This window comes from Dysidea avara, chromosome 2, assembly GCF_963678975.1.
Source record: "Dysidea avara chromosome 2, odDysAvar1.4, whole genome shotgun sequence".
NCBI classification, from domain to species: domain Eukaryota; kingdom Metazoa; phylum Porifera; class Demospongiae; order Dictyoceratida; family Dysideidae; genus Dysidea; species Dysidea avara.
The window spans coordinates 22,822,556-22,839,719 of record NC_089273.1 but is presented as its reverse complement, the minus strand read 5'-3'; the positions used below and the strand labels follow the sequence as shown (position 1 = coordinate 22,839,719).

At 36.7% G+C, this 17,164-nt stretch overlaps 1 protein-coding gene across 1 annotated transcript in view; it reads right to left on the bottom strand.

The window, feature by feature from the left end:
* Positions 1 to 13,999: 13,999 nt before the first annotated feature.
* LOC136246879 (uncharacterized) overlaps positions 14,000 to 17,164 on the bottom strand; it is a 4,212-nt gene continuing 1,047 nt past the window's right edge. The window contains exon 2 of the mRNA XM_066038481.1: positions 14,000 to 16,886. Coding sequence (XP_065894553.1) covers positions 14,194 to 16,886 — 2,693 coding nt within the window. The 3' untranslated portion in view covers positions 14,000 to 14,193. The remainder of the gene's footprint in view (positions 16,887 to 17,164) is intronic.

The window sequence follows — 17,164 nt, the reverse complement described above, 5'->3', positions numbered from 1 at the left end:
GCATTATCATACTTAATGATACATTTTAGATATACACTTCTAGAGAGTAGAGAGTAGAGTAGGATGCTAGTGCTTGTGGGTACGTAAAAATTTCCTACTTTTCAAAATTTTGATGCATTATAACTTTGTTTTACATTATTGCTTGGCCATGAAAGTTCAAACATTTAGTTGGCCTTACACACTGCTTATGGTTTCTTAATTTACTATAGTGCTATATCCCTGGTATATGGAACAGTTAATAATGTACTCTTTAGTAGCTTTTCAGTAAACCCGTATTCACTAATGTTTTACTGAGTGTTTACCACTTAGTAAAACAGTATGTTCCATATACTAAAAATCACTGATATTTTACTATCAGTAAAACTGGGTACAAATACAGTATAGTAGCATAACAAATTAGAAAACCAAGAACCTTAAAGTAGTGACACTACAAGTTATAGACAAACTACCAGGGGCAGATCCAGAGTCTGGAAAGAGGGGGGCACCTTGCTGAAAAAAGTTGAAGAGCAAAAAAAAATAAAAAAGGGTCACAACAATAATAGCTAGTTATCCTTTACCAAATATATTATATCACGTATGTTATGTAAAATAAAATCATATATTATAGCTTCCTAATTAAGCTACACTTCCCCATGAACACTGTGACTGCTTTATTAGAGTGATTGGTGATTGACTGCTCTATTAGAGTATCTCGATCTTATATACATTTTTAAGGGAGGTGGGGCACGTGCCTCCTGTGTCCCCCCCTGGATCGCCACTGACTACACTCTGCCACATAACATCTCATATCTCAGTACTGGGATAGAATACTATAATGTTATGTGGCAAATTGTAGTTTGTCTCCACATGCCCTGATTTTGCAGGCCTAGTCACATATTACAAACTCTTGATAATATTCAGCAAAGAATAACCATAACATTTTTATGTATGCTCTAAATGGAAGGATGGGTTCAATATAAATCAAGCACCATTAGCTCATTCAAGGTTAATCAGTTGAAACCCTGCCACATAACATCTCAGTATGTGTAGTAGAGTATTACTTAACAATCATGACAGTAACATCCTTCTCACTAACAGCTTACAACAATGACTATAATCATGAGTGCATTTGATCCATGAATATCCTATACCACACAGCAATTTATAGTGCACCCACATGGTTTGTATCTAATTTGTTAAGCACTCTGCCCTGTCCACTATTGCATGTATACTTGATTCAAATGATTATGTTGTTATGAAACAATATAACCATATGTAGACCATAGATGCAATACGGATAAGACTGGTACTATTCAGATTATTGAAATTGTTGCTGGAGTACTGGGTGTCTTTATAATGTTTGTGCTATTGGTTTTCATTCTTTGCTTTGCTAGGGTAAGTATTACATAACTTTGGTGAAGTATGCATCCATGTATTGTATGTGTTTACATACATATGTATGTATGTATGTATGTATGTATGTATGTATGTATGTATGTATGTATGTATGTATGTATGTATGTATGTATGTATGTATGTATGTATGTATGTATGTATGTATGTATGTATGTATGTATATGTGTGTGTATGCATACATGTATGTATTAATGCATGTGTGGATGCATGAATGGACTAGCAAGCCAGATTCAAAGGTGTAGGTAAGGTGTCACAGCCAGCTCACAATAAGAAAGCTGCTTTTAAGGTAAACCATACATCAGTCTTTTCCACAGGGGACAATTTTGTTCTACAGTAAGTATATCTAGAAACTGATGTTTTAGCAACATAAAAAGCATGGCACATATAACACGAGTTAGTCACATATATCACATATAACAAGAGTTAATAGTAAAGGATCAATATCAAGTCTTTAATAATAAACTGGTATAGCTATGTGAAGAAGTATCACATGCTCTACAATTAGATACAATTGACTTTCATGAAAAATCTCACAGTTGTGGCTGAATGACACAAACTAAGTAGTCTTACAGAGTAACTCAGCTAGGCTCCAAATTGGACACAATTACTCAAGATATAACAGATTTTTTAAAACAACTTATATGTGACCAGATATGTGAAAAGGGGTCTTATAGCCTTTCCAATTGTATGTACTTGGCAATCCATATCTTGACTTGTGTGTATAGTACCAGCCTGAAATTTGGTCACCTTACACTCCTATCATCACGCTATTCCTGGATGTAATTTTAAGACATAAGTTTAAATGTACTATGAAGCCACTTAACTTCAAGGGCAAATTTCAGGGTACATATCTCATAAACCCTGGCTTGCCATGGTACTTTAAGTTAAACCATGGCCTTGATATCTGAGGTAACGTTGGTTTGCTGTTATAAGAATCCTGGAAGCATTCGATTGCGGGAGTATATTATTGCTCATGTGATGAAAACCATGAAGCCGATTTTCCATCCTACAGCACTCAGACGGAGGCTATTCGACTCCCTTACCACCCTATGAGTTGATAAACGAAAGTTCAAGGTGAGAACTAGTGTCATAGGTAATTTACAAGCGCTTGCCCGCGTGTTTGATTACATACCACGCCCACTTTCGTATATCACGAGGTAACCACTCTACAGCGAAGCTTACCCCTCTGGATGTTTAGAAAACTGTGTAATCAGTGTTTGAGTGATGTAACAACTTTGAAACACTTGTAAATTCGCTAAATTGAGTGTTTCCGTGATATCCGTAGGATTTTCCCGTTCATCAGCATAGTACATATCAGTTGTATCACATGCCTTCGTGATTTTTTCTGATATATACCATGAAACCACCTAACTTCACAGGCAAATTCCAGGTTACATATCTTATAAACCCTGGCTGGCCATGGTACATTTACTGTACCATGGCCTTGATATCTGATGAGGTAACGTTGTTTGTTTTTATAAGAATCCTGGCAGTATTCGATTGTGGGAGTTTATTATTACTCACGTGATGAAATAATGAACCCGATTTTGCATTTTACAGCACTCATACGAAGGCGATTCGACACCCTTACCACCCTATGAGTTGACAAACGGAAGTTTAAGGTGAGAACTAGTGTCATGGTTAATTTATAATCGCATGTCCACGTGTTTGATTACGTACTACGCCCACTTTTCGTATATCACAAGGTCACCACTCTACAGTGAAGCTTGCCCCTCTGGATGTTTAGAAAACATTGTAAACAGTGGTTAAACGATGTAGCAACTTTGAAACACTTGTTAAATCGCAAAATTGAGTGTTTCCGTGATATTCATAGGATTTTCCCGTTTATGTTAACAAACATAACTGCAACGTTACTTGCTGCTGACCCATAATTGAATTTTACAAGACTCTCTATATAATTAATCCAGTGGGTTGCCTCGTATTGGCTTGGGTGATTAGTCGCCCACCACAGTAGGCTATTAGCCTACATGGTACATATCAGTTGTATCACGTGCCCTCGTGATTTGCCTGATATGTACACTCACGCTCTCGGGCCTAACGGCCCTCGAGCTTGGGTGTACATATCAGGTAAATCACTCAGGTACATGATACAACTATTACATATACACCCACGCTCTTGAGCCTCATGACCCTCAAGCTTGGGTGTACATATCAGAAAGATTACACGGGTACATGATACAACTACTGCATACATGATGAGTTATGACTTGTCAAACTTGAAAATTTGGAAAGGTTATAGGACCCTTTTTGCAGACCAGGTCACATATGTCTTTAGATAGTTCAAAGCTGTGAGGCTTTGCACACCAAGTATCAGCATTCTCAGTCAGCTTCTTTGTTTCGTGGCAGCAGCCCTGCAAAGTCATTTCCAGTTAATATGTATAATTAGAAAAAAGATTGATTCACAAACAACCACCATCTACAAATCACACTTACATCTTCTTTTCCCAGGGCTAGATGTGCTGCCCTTCCTTAATAAGTCTATCCTTAATAATTCAGATGTGACTCCACTTTCACTAGATCCATTTGTGGTGAAGCTCTAGAGAATACACCAATGGAGGAAATGCTCCACAAATAGATTCGATGGCAGATTGAAGCAGCGAAAAGCCCAGACAACAGCAAAGCCAATCACACTTACATCCAATCAACAGTTTTATGTTTTCACATTGTAGAGCAACTCATCTACTTTCTAATACCCCCAGTTTATTTAATCAAATCATTTAATCAAAAATAAAAAATCAAATAAATTAGATGTCACTGGTTAATAATTACATCATAAATTTAAGTACACATAAACTTGATTAATTATATGTGACCCAATCTTGGAAAACCATCCTTTTGGGCACAAGCAAAGGTTGCAGGAAAACTCAATTGAAGATTTCAACAATATTTTTTAAATTGATTCTTTGCACATTTGGATAAAGCAACTATTGAACCTTCTTGCTGTGAAATTTCACAACCAAAGCTTCTTTCTGCTAGGAGATATAGATGATTTATCAGACCATGTAGTGATTTCACAATGTGTGGGACACAAATTAACTTACAAATTGGGTAATTTGTTGAGGTGATGGAATGGTTAAAACTAAGCATTAGACAGTGATACATCTTATTTAATTGAAGGAAAGGACCAGGAACACTTGATTTAACTATCAGTAGTCTCTTTTTATATATATTTAGATGATAGGATGAAATTATCTGTAAACAAAGTGATGTGTTACCATTTGTAACACTTAATCACTCACAGAACTCAATGCGTTACTATGAAAAGTTAGTTTGTAATGTATTAAACAGTAAATTGGCCATATCTCTGGAACTCTTCAAGATATCAAGCTGAAATTTTAGCACAAGATAGATAAACACCCAGTGCCTCATTTAAGCTATAAAATAGAAAATTGACCAATGTGCCAAAAAGGATGGTTTTCCAAAATTGGGTCACATATGCTGTTTGAGATAAATGTGTACCATATACATTTACAAACACCATATACATCTATACACTTAAATTCATGGTGTGGTTATTACTCCAGTAACACCTAATTTTATTTCATGATTAAAAGATTTGATTAAATTAACTAGGGATATTTAAAATGTAGATGAGTTGCTACAACATGAAGATAAAAAACTCTTGATTGGATGTAAGTGTGAATTGTTAGATGGTAGGTGTCCATGAATTGAATTTTTCCTAATTATAACTTTTAAATGGAAATAATTTTGCAGGCTGTTGCCATGAGAAAGGGAAGCCAAGAATGCTGATACTTGGTGTGCAAAGTCCTATAGACTTGAAATATCTAAGGACATAATAAAATTCCTGTTGTAGCTCGAGTAATTGTGTCAGACTTTGGAGCCTGTCCATTATTAGATGAGTTACTCTGTACTCCTACTAAGTAGTCTTATAAGTAGTATCACTAGTATCACTATGGAGCCCAGTAATGGACTTCCTATTCAAACACAATGATACAAGCTGTAACTCTGTACTTCATTTTGTTTGTAAGCTGCAAATGTTTTGTATACACCTGTATTATGTTTTCTACCTGCCTGCATGCCTGCCTGCCTGCCTGCCTGCCTGCCTGCCTGCCTGCCTGCCTGCCTGCCTGCCTGCCTGCCTGCCTGCCTGCCTGCCTGCCTGCCTGTGCCTGCCTGCCTGCCTACCTACCTACCTACCTACCTACCTACAGCAGTATATAGCCGGACAAACAATTAAACCAATATGTACAGAATACATCGAGAAAATAATCTACAGGTGCTTACATAAAGTATCATAACTTACTGATATGGCATACGGAGTTGAATCTTTGCTCATTGCATTTGCCACGAATTTGCAAATCCACCAAGGTTTAGTTTTTGACAAAGGTATTCCTCTGTGATCCGGAAGGAAGGTGAATTCATTAAAGAAAAATCATTGTTTATTCTTTTGTCACTGCAATGCAACCAAATGTTGGTAACTCAGAAACCCACATGTGTATGAAGATGAAACAAGGATTTTTTAAACTCCCTATGAATATGGGAACATGATGATGCCCAGAATATATCTACCAGAGTGTCAATTCACCAACCAGTAAGGCAATAAAAACTTGTGTAAATTTTTTCTGACGCTTGCATTTGTTTACCCATTGTTTTTAAGGGTACTTTGTACAGTTTACATAAGGCTTACCAAGTCACATGGCAAAACAGGCTATCTTTTACAATAATGGAAATATTAGGGTCATTAATTAGTCTGTGGCTTATTACTGAACTTTTAGCATCTGTGCATCAGGTAACAAACACACCTCTTGTTATTCTACACCCTAATGTTTAAAATAGAACTAGTCAGCCGTTTTCACCCAAAAGGCATGGAATTGAAAGGAAAGATTGGTGGCAGTGTCAATCCAGAAGTTGAGTATCTGATGATTGAGAAGCTAAAAGGCAATAATAAAAATGCACAATAGTTTGTACTATTTTGTATAGTGTATTATGATAGTATCAAGGCTCTAGATTGTAAACTGTAAGACTAGTTCTAGTTTTAAGGGAAATCATAACTCGCATTCTACAGCAAATTAGCATTTTATTACCGTATGCATAGATTGACGGTTTTCTAAAATTAGGTTACATTTTTCATTAACGTCTTGTTGTCTTGTCATGTCTTCTTCATGCGAAATTCTAAATATGTTTACAAATTATGAGATTCTTTGCTATATATTAAAGGAAATGTCTTTTCAAACTACAATACACATGCTCAGCCTTCCTTATTACTAACTGTACTCTAAACTAAGACCATCAGTGGCTGCATTGTCTGGAGCAATTTCCAGCTGAAGCATGGTGAAAAAAATTTAGAACTATAAAAAGTTTCAGTGCTGCTGGAGCACACAGCTTCGATGCCAATGTAAACCTCCCAGGTCAAACTGGGTCCAACTACTACCACACCAAATATCATCAAAATCCAAAATTGTTTGCCACCTGGCTGAGCTAGACTGCTGTCAAAATTCATCAAAAATGCCAATTTTATGCACTTATGGGATTTTTACAAGCCAAATGTGCTAGTTTACTTCTCAAAAGCTTGCCAAACTCATAGCCAGTGGTCTTCATTCATGGTGATGGTCTGACAGCTCTTCTAGCAACATCAAAATCTGCTAAATACCAATATTGACCAATTTAGCAGATATCAACCAATTTTGTGTGACAATCTACACTATGCTGAAGAAATCGTACACACCAAACATGATGCTTAACCTCCCTTGAGTCATGCAATGCAGCATCCCTGTTTAGCTGTATTCATCCATAGCAGGGTTCTTTCAGCACTCTTATCGAGGTCAATCCACAAGAAAAAAAAGCTGCATTTCAGGTATTCGGAAATCCCCAGTAAATGTACAGAAATACCTGTACATTTCCAGTGTTCATGAAATTTGCACATTTCCTTGACATTTCCTGAAGTAGTATAGGGCACCATTCCCATGACATTTCCAAATAGCAGGATTGATGGTATTTCTTGACATTTCCTAATGCAGGGTAGGTGAAATTTACTGACATTTCTGAAACACAGGAAGGATCACATTTTCATAAATTTCTTGACATTTCCTGCACTCAGGATAGGTTTCAAAATGCAAATTTCTTATCTAGGAAATGTCAGTAAATGCCATGTGTCAATGCATTTCCTAAACACAGTATAGAGGGGGACAGTATGGTGCCAATATGCATCATCCTCTCCAACAGTTCAGGACACATGACATTTATGGACGGACATTTCCTGAACAGACAGCATTAGTACATCACAACTAGCTAGCTTACCTACTTTAATAGAGTTTGCAAAATGTATAAGAAACCTATATTACCAAGGTATTATTTCATTGTGGGTTTCACATTTCCTGTTAATGTAGGAAATTCCCAGTAAATATTGAATTTTACATGATGTGTCCTATTATGTACCGTATATATTGCATTCCAAATACACAATTTACATGTAAACCTTATCCTAATCTCTAAAGTGTTATAGTAGTCAGGTATGACAGCAGCTGGAGTGACAATCTTGGACTAAAATTTCACCACATGCTATGTGTCCTTGACTTAGGAAATCTCATTGAAATTTCTGAATAGTATAGGAAATCTCACTGCATGCCATGTGTCCTTGAATAAGGAATCTCATTGAAATTTCTGAATAGTGTAGGAAATCTCACTGCATGCTATGTATCCTTGACTAAGGAAATATCATATAAATGTCAAATTTCTGAATAGTATAGGAAATGCCACTGCATGCCATGTGTCCTTGACTTATATAGAAAATCTTATATAAATGGCAAATTTCTGGATAGTGTAGGAAATGTCACTGCATGCCATGTGTCCTTGACTTTTGAAATCTCATGTAAATGTCAAATTTCTGAATAGTGTAGGAAATGTCACTACATGCCGTGTGTTGACTTAGGAAATCTCATATAAATGTCAAATTTCTGGATAGTGTGGGAAATGTCATGTGTCCTTGACTTTTGAAATCTCATGTAAATGTCAAATTTCTGAATAGTGTAGGAAATGTCACTACATGTCGTCTGTTCATGACTTAGGAAATCTCATGTAAATGTCAAATTTCTGGATAGTGTAGGAAAACTCACTGCATGACATGTGTCCTTGATTTAGGAAATCTCATGTAAATTTCAAATTTCTGGATAGTGTAGGAAAACTCACTGCATGACATGTGTCCTTGACTTAGGAAATCTTATGTAAATGTCAAATTTCTGGATAGTGTAGGAAATCTCACTGCATGCCATGTGTCCTTGACTTAGGAAATCTCATGTAAATGTCAAATTTCAGAATAGTGTAGGAAATCTCACTGCATGCCATGTGTCCTTGACTTAAGAAATCTCATGTAAATATCAAATTTCTGAATACATGCAGGAAATCTAACAACACGTCAAATTTTTGGCAGAGGAAATGTCCAGTCACATGAAATTTCCAGTGTTTTAGGAAACGTCACAACATGTGACATTTACGGTATACAGGTTTACTTCAGGTTTGATATAGTAAATTCAACAGTTGCATTTCCTGTACATTTCAAAGCTGATTTTTGGTCAGGAAATGTCACCTTTTTTCCTGTGCAAAATCCATCAAAATGTCGATCTCACCATTTGTCACCAGTTTAGGAAGTTTTACAAGTCATTCATGCTGGTTTCCCCACCACATCCTTGCTGGATCCTTCAATCGCATTCATATGTGTAGGCAGCTTTCTTCAGTCTCTTGGAAATGTCAGAGCATGTTAATTGGGCACAACCATCAATACTACTTATTGCTTATTATATTTCATTGGTTCTACCAAGAATGACAAAGAAAAACCAGCAGAAATATTACATAACACAAATGGAGTTTGTCCAGTTCTAAATATCCAAATTTTGGCACTCTACATGAATGGCAATTTTGATTGTGGTTTTTGTTAATCATTTGCATTACGGTACTCATTCCAGTTAGGCCATACCAAATAAATCTTATGTTTCTCAGATTATTTTACCCTCAAGGGTTACCCAGTAGGTTGAAAATTAGTAGAATGGCACATGTATATTACAATATATACGTATATTTATAACAATACTGTGTACTGACTCCCAGCAGAACACATATAGCTGCAATAAATCATATGGTCATTGTACATTTTAAAATAAATGAGTTGTTTTTTTAAACTTTTGCATGCTTGTATACCATGTTTGTGCTGTAGGCTCGACCACAATATGTACATAATGAGCAAGTAGCTGCCACACTATACTTGGATCAGCAAAACCTGCCATGACTACAAAGCTGAAAAGTCAGACTTTCTACATGCTATTGGTATACCTCTTCTCACTATTATATATTGATTTATATGTTTAAACTCCATTAACATACATGTTTAGCATGTCAAATTACTAAAGCCAAGTAGCCACCCACTCTTTCTTCTTGAAATTCCTGAGTAACTTTTCTAACCAGCAACTCAAATGTCTCTTCACAGGAGCACTTCACTACTCTTCTGTTTTAAACGATCACTACACCTCATTTCAAAACAACACTCAACCATTCATGAAGCCATGGTGTCAGTTTTATCTGCCATGTGAGTTCACGTGAACCGATCATGTGATTATTATTTTTAAAGAAAAGTGAATATGTTGACCCGCCACATCCGAGAAACATAAAATTAATTTGTGATGGCATTAGGGGTAGGTTTTGGGTTCAAACATGCTCTTTAATATACTCTAGATCGCTATTTTTATATTATTTTGCATTTAAGTATGTCTAAAATTCAGGGTTCCAGTAGCTGGCAGCAGTGGTGCAGTAGTTATGGCTCTGATTCATCCAAAATGTCCTTAGATTGAGCTCAGAATTTTTCACATTTAATATTATTTTCTTTTTTTAAGTTAGTCAAAAAAGGCATCGAGCATTATGAAATTAGTGCTACCCCAAAATTGTCGATATCGGTATTTGGCAGATTTTGAGGTCACTAGAAGAGCTTCCTAACCAACCCTATGAATGAAGACTACTGGCTATGGGTTAGGCAAGCTTGCAAAAGTACCCGCAAGTAGATAAAATCGTCATTTTGATGAATTTTGACAGCCATCGAGCTTAGCCAGATGGCAAACAATTTTGGAATTAGATGATATTTGGTGTGGTAGTAGTTGCACCCATGCCATTTCAGTTTGCCCTGGGAGGGTTACTTTGGCACCCTTGCTGTGTGCTCCAGCAGCATCGAAACTTTTTCGAGTCCTAAATTTTGTTTTCACGATACTGTGGCTGTAAATTGCACCAGGCAATGCAGCCACTGATAGTTTTAGTTTAGAAAATAGTTAGTAAGAAAGGTTGAGAGTATGTATTGTAGACTGAAATGACATTTCCTTGAATATATAGCAAAAATCTGACATAAATTTGTAAAAAAATTTGCCGATGATCATGACAAGAGGTTAATGAAAAATAGTGCCAACCTAGATATTAGATATTGTACAGCTATTTCTAATAATCAAACTAGTTTCCCCTTTAGCTTTCCTTTTCTTTAGTTCAATAACCAATTTCACGTGCTTATCTCTTTCATATTTTGTTTGGTCAGGAGCAATAAATACCCTTTACATTGGTCATGACAACAAAGCCAATTTGAATGGGAAATAACAGTAGATGTATCATCTTCTGGTTCAAAACACACACTAACAAGGGCCTGTGCTTATTTTCAAGCCTTTTCCCTAACAAAGGCATGTTGTACTCTAAGTAAACCACTATAGAAATCAAACAGTAAACTAACAGATGGGAACAAATTGTAACAAAGTTCCTTATCTCGTTAGTAATCCACTGAGAAATGCCTATCCACAACGAAGTAATGAAGCCTATTGAATGACGTTTATTCACCAGCTTCTTACTTAGGCCCCTATTAATTTTGGTGATTATTAGTTTCTCATCCACCGCCCGCATCTTTCTGAGGCTACCGCATGGTAAGCCATTATTTACTCTGTTCATGCTCAGAAGTACATGTGATACCAAACAGTTATATTTTTTGGTTGATGAACACAACAATGCACTATGTATCGCCAGGAGAACTGTTGTTTTCCTTAGCAAATTGCTGCAGTGGATCCACTTTGTTGCAATCGTGTTCTATCGACTTCTATGATCAAAACAGCGGGCTTTCAGTTGACTGTCAAAAAACAATTGGTGATCACGAAGTGTAGAATCAGCTGGTAAAGGAAATGTTTGTAGTAAGAAAGAAAGATGATTTGGACAAGGTCTGTACATCAGTGTGTTAATATTATAAAATAATGGCCTAATGGTAATAACCTCCTGCCCGCATCATAACAACTAGAAAGGTTGAATGAGAAACTAATAATCACCAAATAGGGGCCTTATAACCAAGGTTTTCACATTGTCCAACAATCTAATCATGTCACATGCTAAGGTTGTAGTTTCACACATGACAGCTTAAGGCTGTGGACGCAAAGTAATAATAATATGTAATATTATGGACCTTATCCGCAATGACATCATAATTGACAAAATGGTCATGTATAGTGTGGACACTTCGTATGTTATCACTAAAATGAACTTTGTTTGTGGATTTCACAACATGTAACCATTGGATAATAAAGGTAAGAGGCTAGTTAGCGTGATATGGCAATGCAAAATAGTCCCCCAGGTGAAACCAGACTTAAGCTTTGGCATTGACGCAAAACCATACGCATTTGTCTTGAAATTAAGTAAGTATGCCTCACCTTGCCCTTTGCTGCAGTATGTGAATGTTAACATAGCGAACCGCCATCTCTCCCAATACTTCCTGTACAAAGTGTCCACACTAGCGGCCGCCATTTAATGATTTGACGTCATTGCGGATAAGGTCCATTGTAGTTACTTTATTTTATGGGTAATATGTAACTGTAACTAAATAGTTCAGTTGCGAGTAATATGTAACTAGTTACTTGTAAAAGTAACTGTCCCAGCACTGGCTAGCAACACATAGATTAAAACATTTTGTGCATTCAACAGGCTTCCAGGCTAATTAGATAATTGGTGAGGCCTGTACAAACATGTCGAGACATGTGTACCGTGCTCACGAGACTAAGCTGATTGCAACACAGTACATTAGGTAATAAACAGTATAAATTACCAGAAATATACGGAAATAATCCGACTTATAGAATATTTGTCGAGATTTCGGATTCCAAATTCCAGATTGCATTGTGGGAATCCAAGTGATTTGTGTCGGATTCCTGTTGGCCCGTCTATGACCTAATACAGTCAGAAATACCTTATAATTAACGCAGTGGCTATTCGTCCAGCAGTCACGTGAATAAATAAAACTTAGACAAAAAAAGGGTCCTTAAACGAAAATAAAAGCCTTGATCAGGATTCAAACCTGGTTCCTTGAGCTACGTAAGAAGGCATCCTAAACACTGTACCATGGGTCTCAGCTACTCACCTCCTTTAGTTTCTACCTTACGTACGTCATTCAAGAAGAAACCTATATAAGAAGAATACCCAGTGAAGAAGAAAACAAAGCTGAATCCGACCCTAAACCTAACCTAACGTTACATTCACCTGTTACGCACAATGATGACTTTCACTGCCTGTATGAAAGTAAGTTTTTGGGTGAGTTTGAGGCAAGCTAGGGTTGGGGCGAGTGATGCGAGCGTTCTGGCGAAGCCAGGCCAACCCTAGCTTGCCTCAAACCCACCCAAAAACTTACCTTTATACAACTAGTATGTTTGACATTTGAGTTATGAGTGATACTGCCGGACGAATTGCACAAAAAAAGTGGTATCTGTCTGCCGAACGAATAGCCACTGCGTATAATTAAATGAAGTTTAACTTGTTAGCTAAACAAAGTTAATGGAGGGAGATAATTTGTGTTTATTTTCGGTGGTGTAGCAGCACATTGCAGCTAGCCAGCATTAGATAGGTACATAGCACACCTGCATCACAACGCTGAATGTAGTATGGAACAGTAGGTATTAATTGGAAAACGCTACGAACGCATGCGCAGGAAAAATACCGCGTGTATGGGTCACTTTAAGTGTGTAAGCAGGTGGAACAAAAAGTCAGAGATGCTGAAAGGACCAGTGATGTGGGGAAGTCGCGGTCGTACTGGAGAGTCCGGTTCGGAAGTTGTGCCACTACCGGCGTTTTGGGCAGGAGCCTGAGTGGCGAGACACGTGGCTGGTGGGCGATGAAGTAATTTATTATTCAGACGGTGGCACTACAAGAAAAAATGTATTTGCTCAAATGTGCTTTAGTATCATACATGTTGCACATATTTAAGACAATATGTACTACATATGTGACCTGTGCAATACCTAAAGGAAATATGAAGTGTTTAATATGTGAAATACAGCATGTCATAAATCCGTGGTGCATACAAATTCATTTGCGTTTCATATTTGCTACATTTCACATTCACAAAAAATGTTATATTCATCACAGATGTACTTTTCACCTAATGTAACACATAAGTGAAGGAAATATAGCACAAATGTGCTGGAAATATGCATGTGCATACAGTCATTCCATACTTAATAAAAATTGATAAAATTCAGTTCTGACAGAAAATAATCAGTGTATGTCTGACAAGAAAAGCATGAAGGTGGTAACTACCAGATAATTAACTGTCAAATACTATTGTTGAGAAACTTTCATGGTCATTGTATATGAAACCCTTTAGGCGCAAGTCTACAAACTGGCATGCATACATTTCTTATTGACTGAATATGTACATAGTTAGAGAATACCTTTACTTTTTACTAACACATAACTAATTATCAAGTACATGAACAGATAAGCATACAAAACATAATTGGTTACATATTTCATGGAGTAATAATATTTTTATAGAAAGATTTTTTTTCTCAAAGGATTTACAGCAATTACCATTTCTGAATCTACAGATAAGCTTATAGAGACACAGATTTCCAGTACTTTCTCCATTGGAATAAATGATGCAGGACCGAATGCCTTAAAGGAATTTTCATGCCAAAGTTGAGCTGGTTTCATTAAGACGTGCCTAAGATCATGTTGTTGAAACCACTTTACACAGGCCATTCTTGTCTCAGTGTACTGGCCATTGGTAAGCAATAGCCGCTGGCTGAAAAAATATTCTATTCTACCACAAGATGATAAGTCACCAGCAGCTGCATCAATTATCTGTCCATCTCTCCCTACCCAGTGAGCTAAAATGCAAGTTTGTACTTCCTTAGGATACTTGGAGCTTTTTAGATATTGGGTAAACCACATTGCCTTTTTGTATGTGCGACAAAGTTGTGGAATTTCTAGCACATCTACATCTGGAATAAATTTCTGGTAGCATCTTCTCAAGTTGAAAATCTCAGTACGATCAAAATGGTATAATATAAAAGGTGACAAAAATTCAATCGTGCCAGTTTGCAATGAAGAAAAATCAGTAAAATCACCAGCTACCACTGGATAAATTGTTTGGCCAAACACAGTGTCCGATGCAGAACCACTACTTGTGGCACCTAGCAAGGTTTTGAAAATAGAACAATGCTCTGGAGATAGTGCGTAAGGTCTAGCAATGTTTCTAATGTGTGCATTCTCGATAAACCTACGCATTAATTGAACTTCAACAGAAAGTTGATTGGTATGATACTTTCCCAAAATGCCATTATAGCGTTCAAAGCTAAATAGCCAGTATCCGTAGCATGGGCCATAGTCTTTAAAAATGTCAGGGAGATGTAAATGTAAATGAGTGTTTATTGTTAAAAAGGGGGCACCATAGAGCAATTCAGCTGATGTGAAAAAGCATTTCATCAACTCTTCTGCTCTGTCGATGTCATCTAATGTTAGTGTTGAAGAGCAATAAATCTCACAAGCAGAAATGTATGATTGCCAACAATCTAGGTGATCTTGAGGTAGATAATTATGCAACACAAGTGGAGAAAACAACAAAGTCCAGTTTTTCCATTCATCTGCAGTCAATTTACTAAAGTTTGATGAGATTTTGGAAGGAATTCTACCAACACCACTAGGTACTGTGCAGTTATGGACTATCTCCTGTATTTCCTCTAGTGCTTTATTGTTAATCAATCCATTTTTTAACCACTCCTTATGAAGAATTCTCTTGGGAGTTCCTAATAGTAAATTATGCATCGGATCAATGATTGCAAACCTATTACAGTCATAATATGGGAGATGAAACAACTCTGTAAACCGACTTCCGCTTTCCAGTTCTAGATGATTACGTTCAGAAGGAGTTGTAGCATCTTTTGCCTTCAATGCATTTCTTTTGTGCTGAGAGTGCTCTCGTAGATGTCCTAATTCAATTCCTGAAAAATCAACACGGTTTAGTGTTTTATTGTATGGAAATTCTTTTGAACATTTCCAGCAAGCGTGTTTGGACATATGACCTACAAATCCTCCAATCTTTGCAGTTGCAGGTACATCACACACAGTAGCCAACAGAGCAGCTCGAACAACTACTGACTTATCATTGTGCATCATCGTGAACCCATCAGTCCATAGAAAGTTAAGTTCTTTAACAAGGGGTCTTAAATATGAGTTTATTTCATTGTAACTAGGTTCTCCAGGTCCAGGAATTATTCCTGCAATCAAAATATTTTCAGGTTTAAATCGGATGGTACGTGGAAGGTTTAAAATTACCAAGTAAAAGACTCCAACGCTGTAAGTACTTAAATCAAAGGGTTGGAACCAATCACAGTTAAGCATCAATCCTAGATTGTATGGTCTGGAAAGAAATGGCTTGCCAACATAATTCATAAACTCTTTCCATACTCTCCCATCATAAATATCTGCAAAATTGTTTTCTGAAATATTGCGAGATCTCCAGTGTTCACATTGATCCATTAAGTTGTGTTGGCTTAAAACAGATGATATGCTTTTCGCAAGAGGATAATAACAATAACTCTTGATTGGATAAAACTTTTTACCAGTTTTAGTAATCACTTCTTTTAAGAGTGTGTGACCACAAGGATTCCTGCAAGATGAAAATGGGTGATTTCTGAATTCAATGTGATTACAGGGCTTAGCACTTATAATGCCACTTAGGCTTTTTTGTAAACATTCTTTTTGAGTATACAAAGAACTACATTGAGGACAGATTACATATTTCTCAAGTGGATCAGTTGACAGATCAAACATTTTCTTTAATTTGTATAGAGAGCTAGGAAAAATATCCAACAATGCAGCTATAGGTGGTGAAAGAGGAGCTAGCAGGGAGAAAATAGAATGTAGAAATTGAACTAGATGGTTTAGAGCTGCTGCTGAAATTCCATAAAATGACGTCCATAAAAGTAGAAAAGATAAAAGCAACAACCCAATTCTGTTAGTTTCAGGTGGCTGCGGGTCAACATTATTCCTCCATAAGTGGGTATCTTCTTTAGTTATATCTTCTTCACAAACATTAAAATCTCTATCTATACTTTCACTAGAGACATCCCAATGCTCCTCAACTATTTCATCTGTACCTGCTTCATGAACAGAAGCATTCTGATGATCTTCACAGCACGAGCAATCAATATCACTGTAATCATTCCAGTCTGTAGCCTCTAAGGAAATAAATACATGTATTTTCACCGTAAAGCCTCATACAAACCACTTGAATGCTAAAGCACTAGGTCAGGAGATAAAGTACGATACCTACTGTAGGTTAATATCTGACAATAATATTTGCTGTGTGCGAACACGTACGCAAGAAAGTAAAATTACGAAATGAACAATTTAAACTAGTTTAGGAACATGTCATCAGCTGCATACATAAACAATCTTATTTCCTATGCATAACGTCATAATAAAATCAAGGAGGACTTAGACCAACAACCTTATT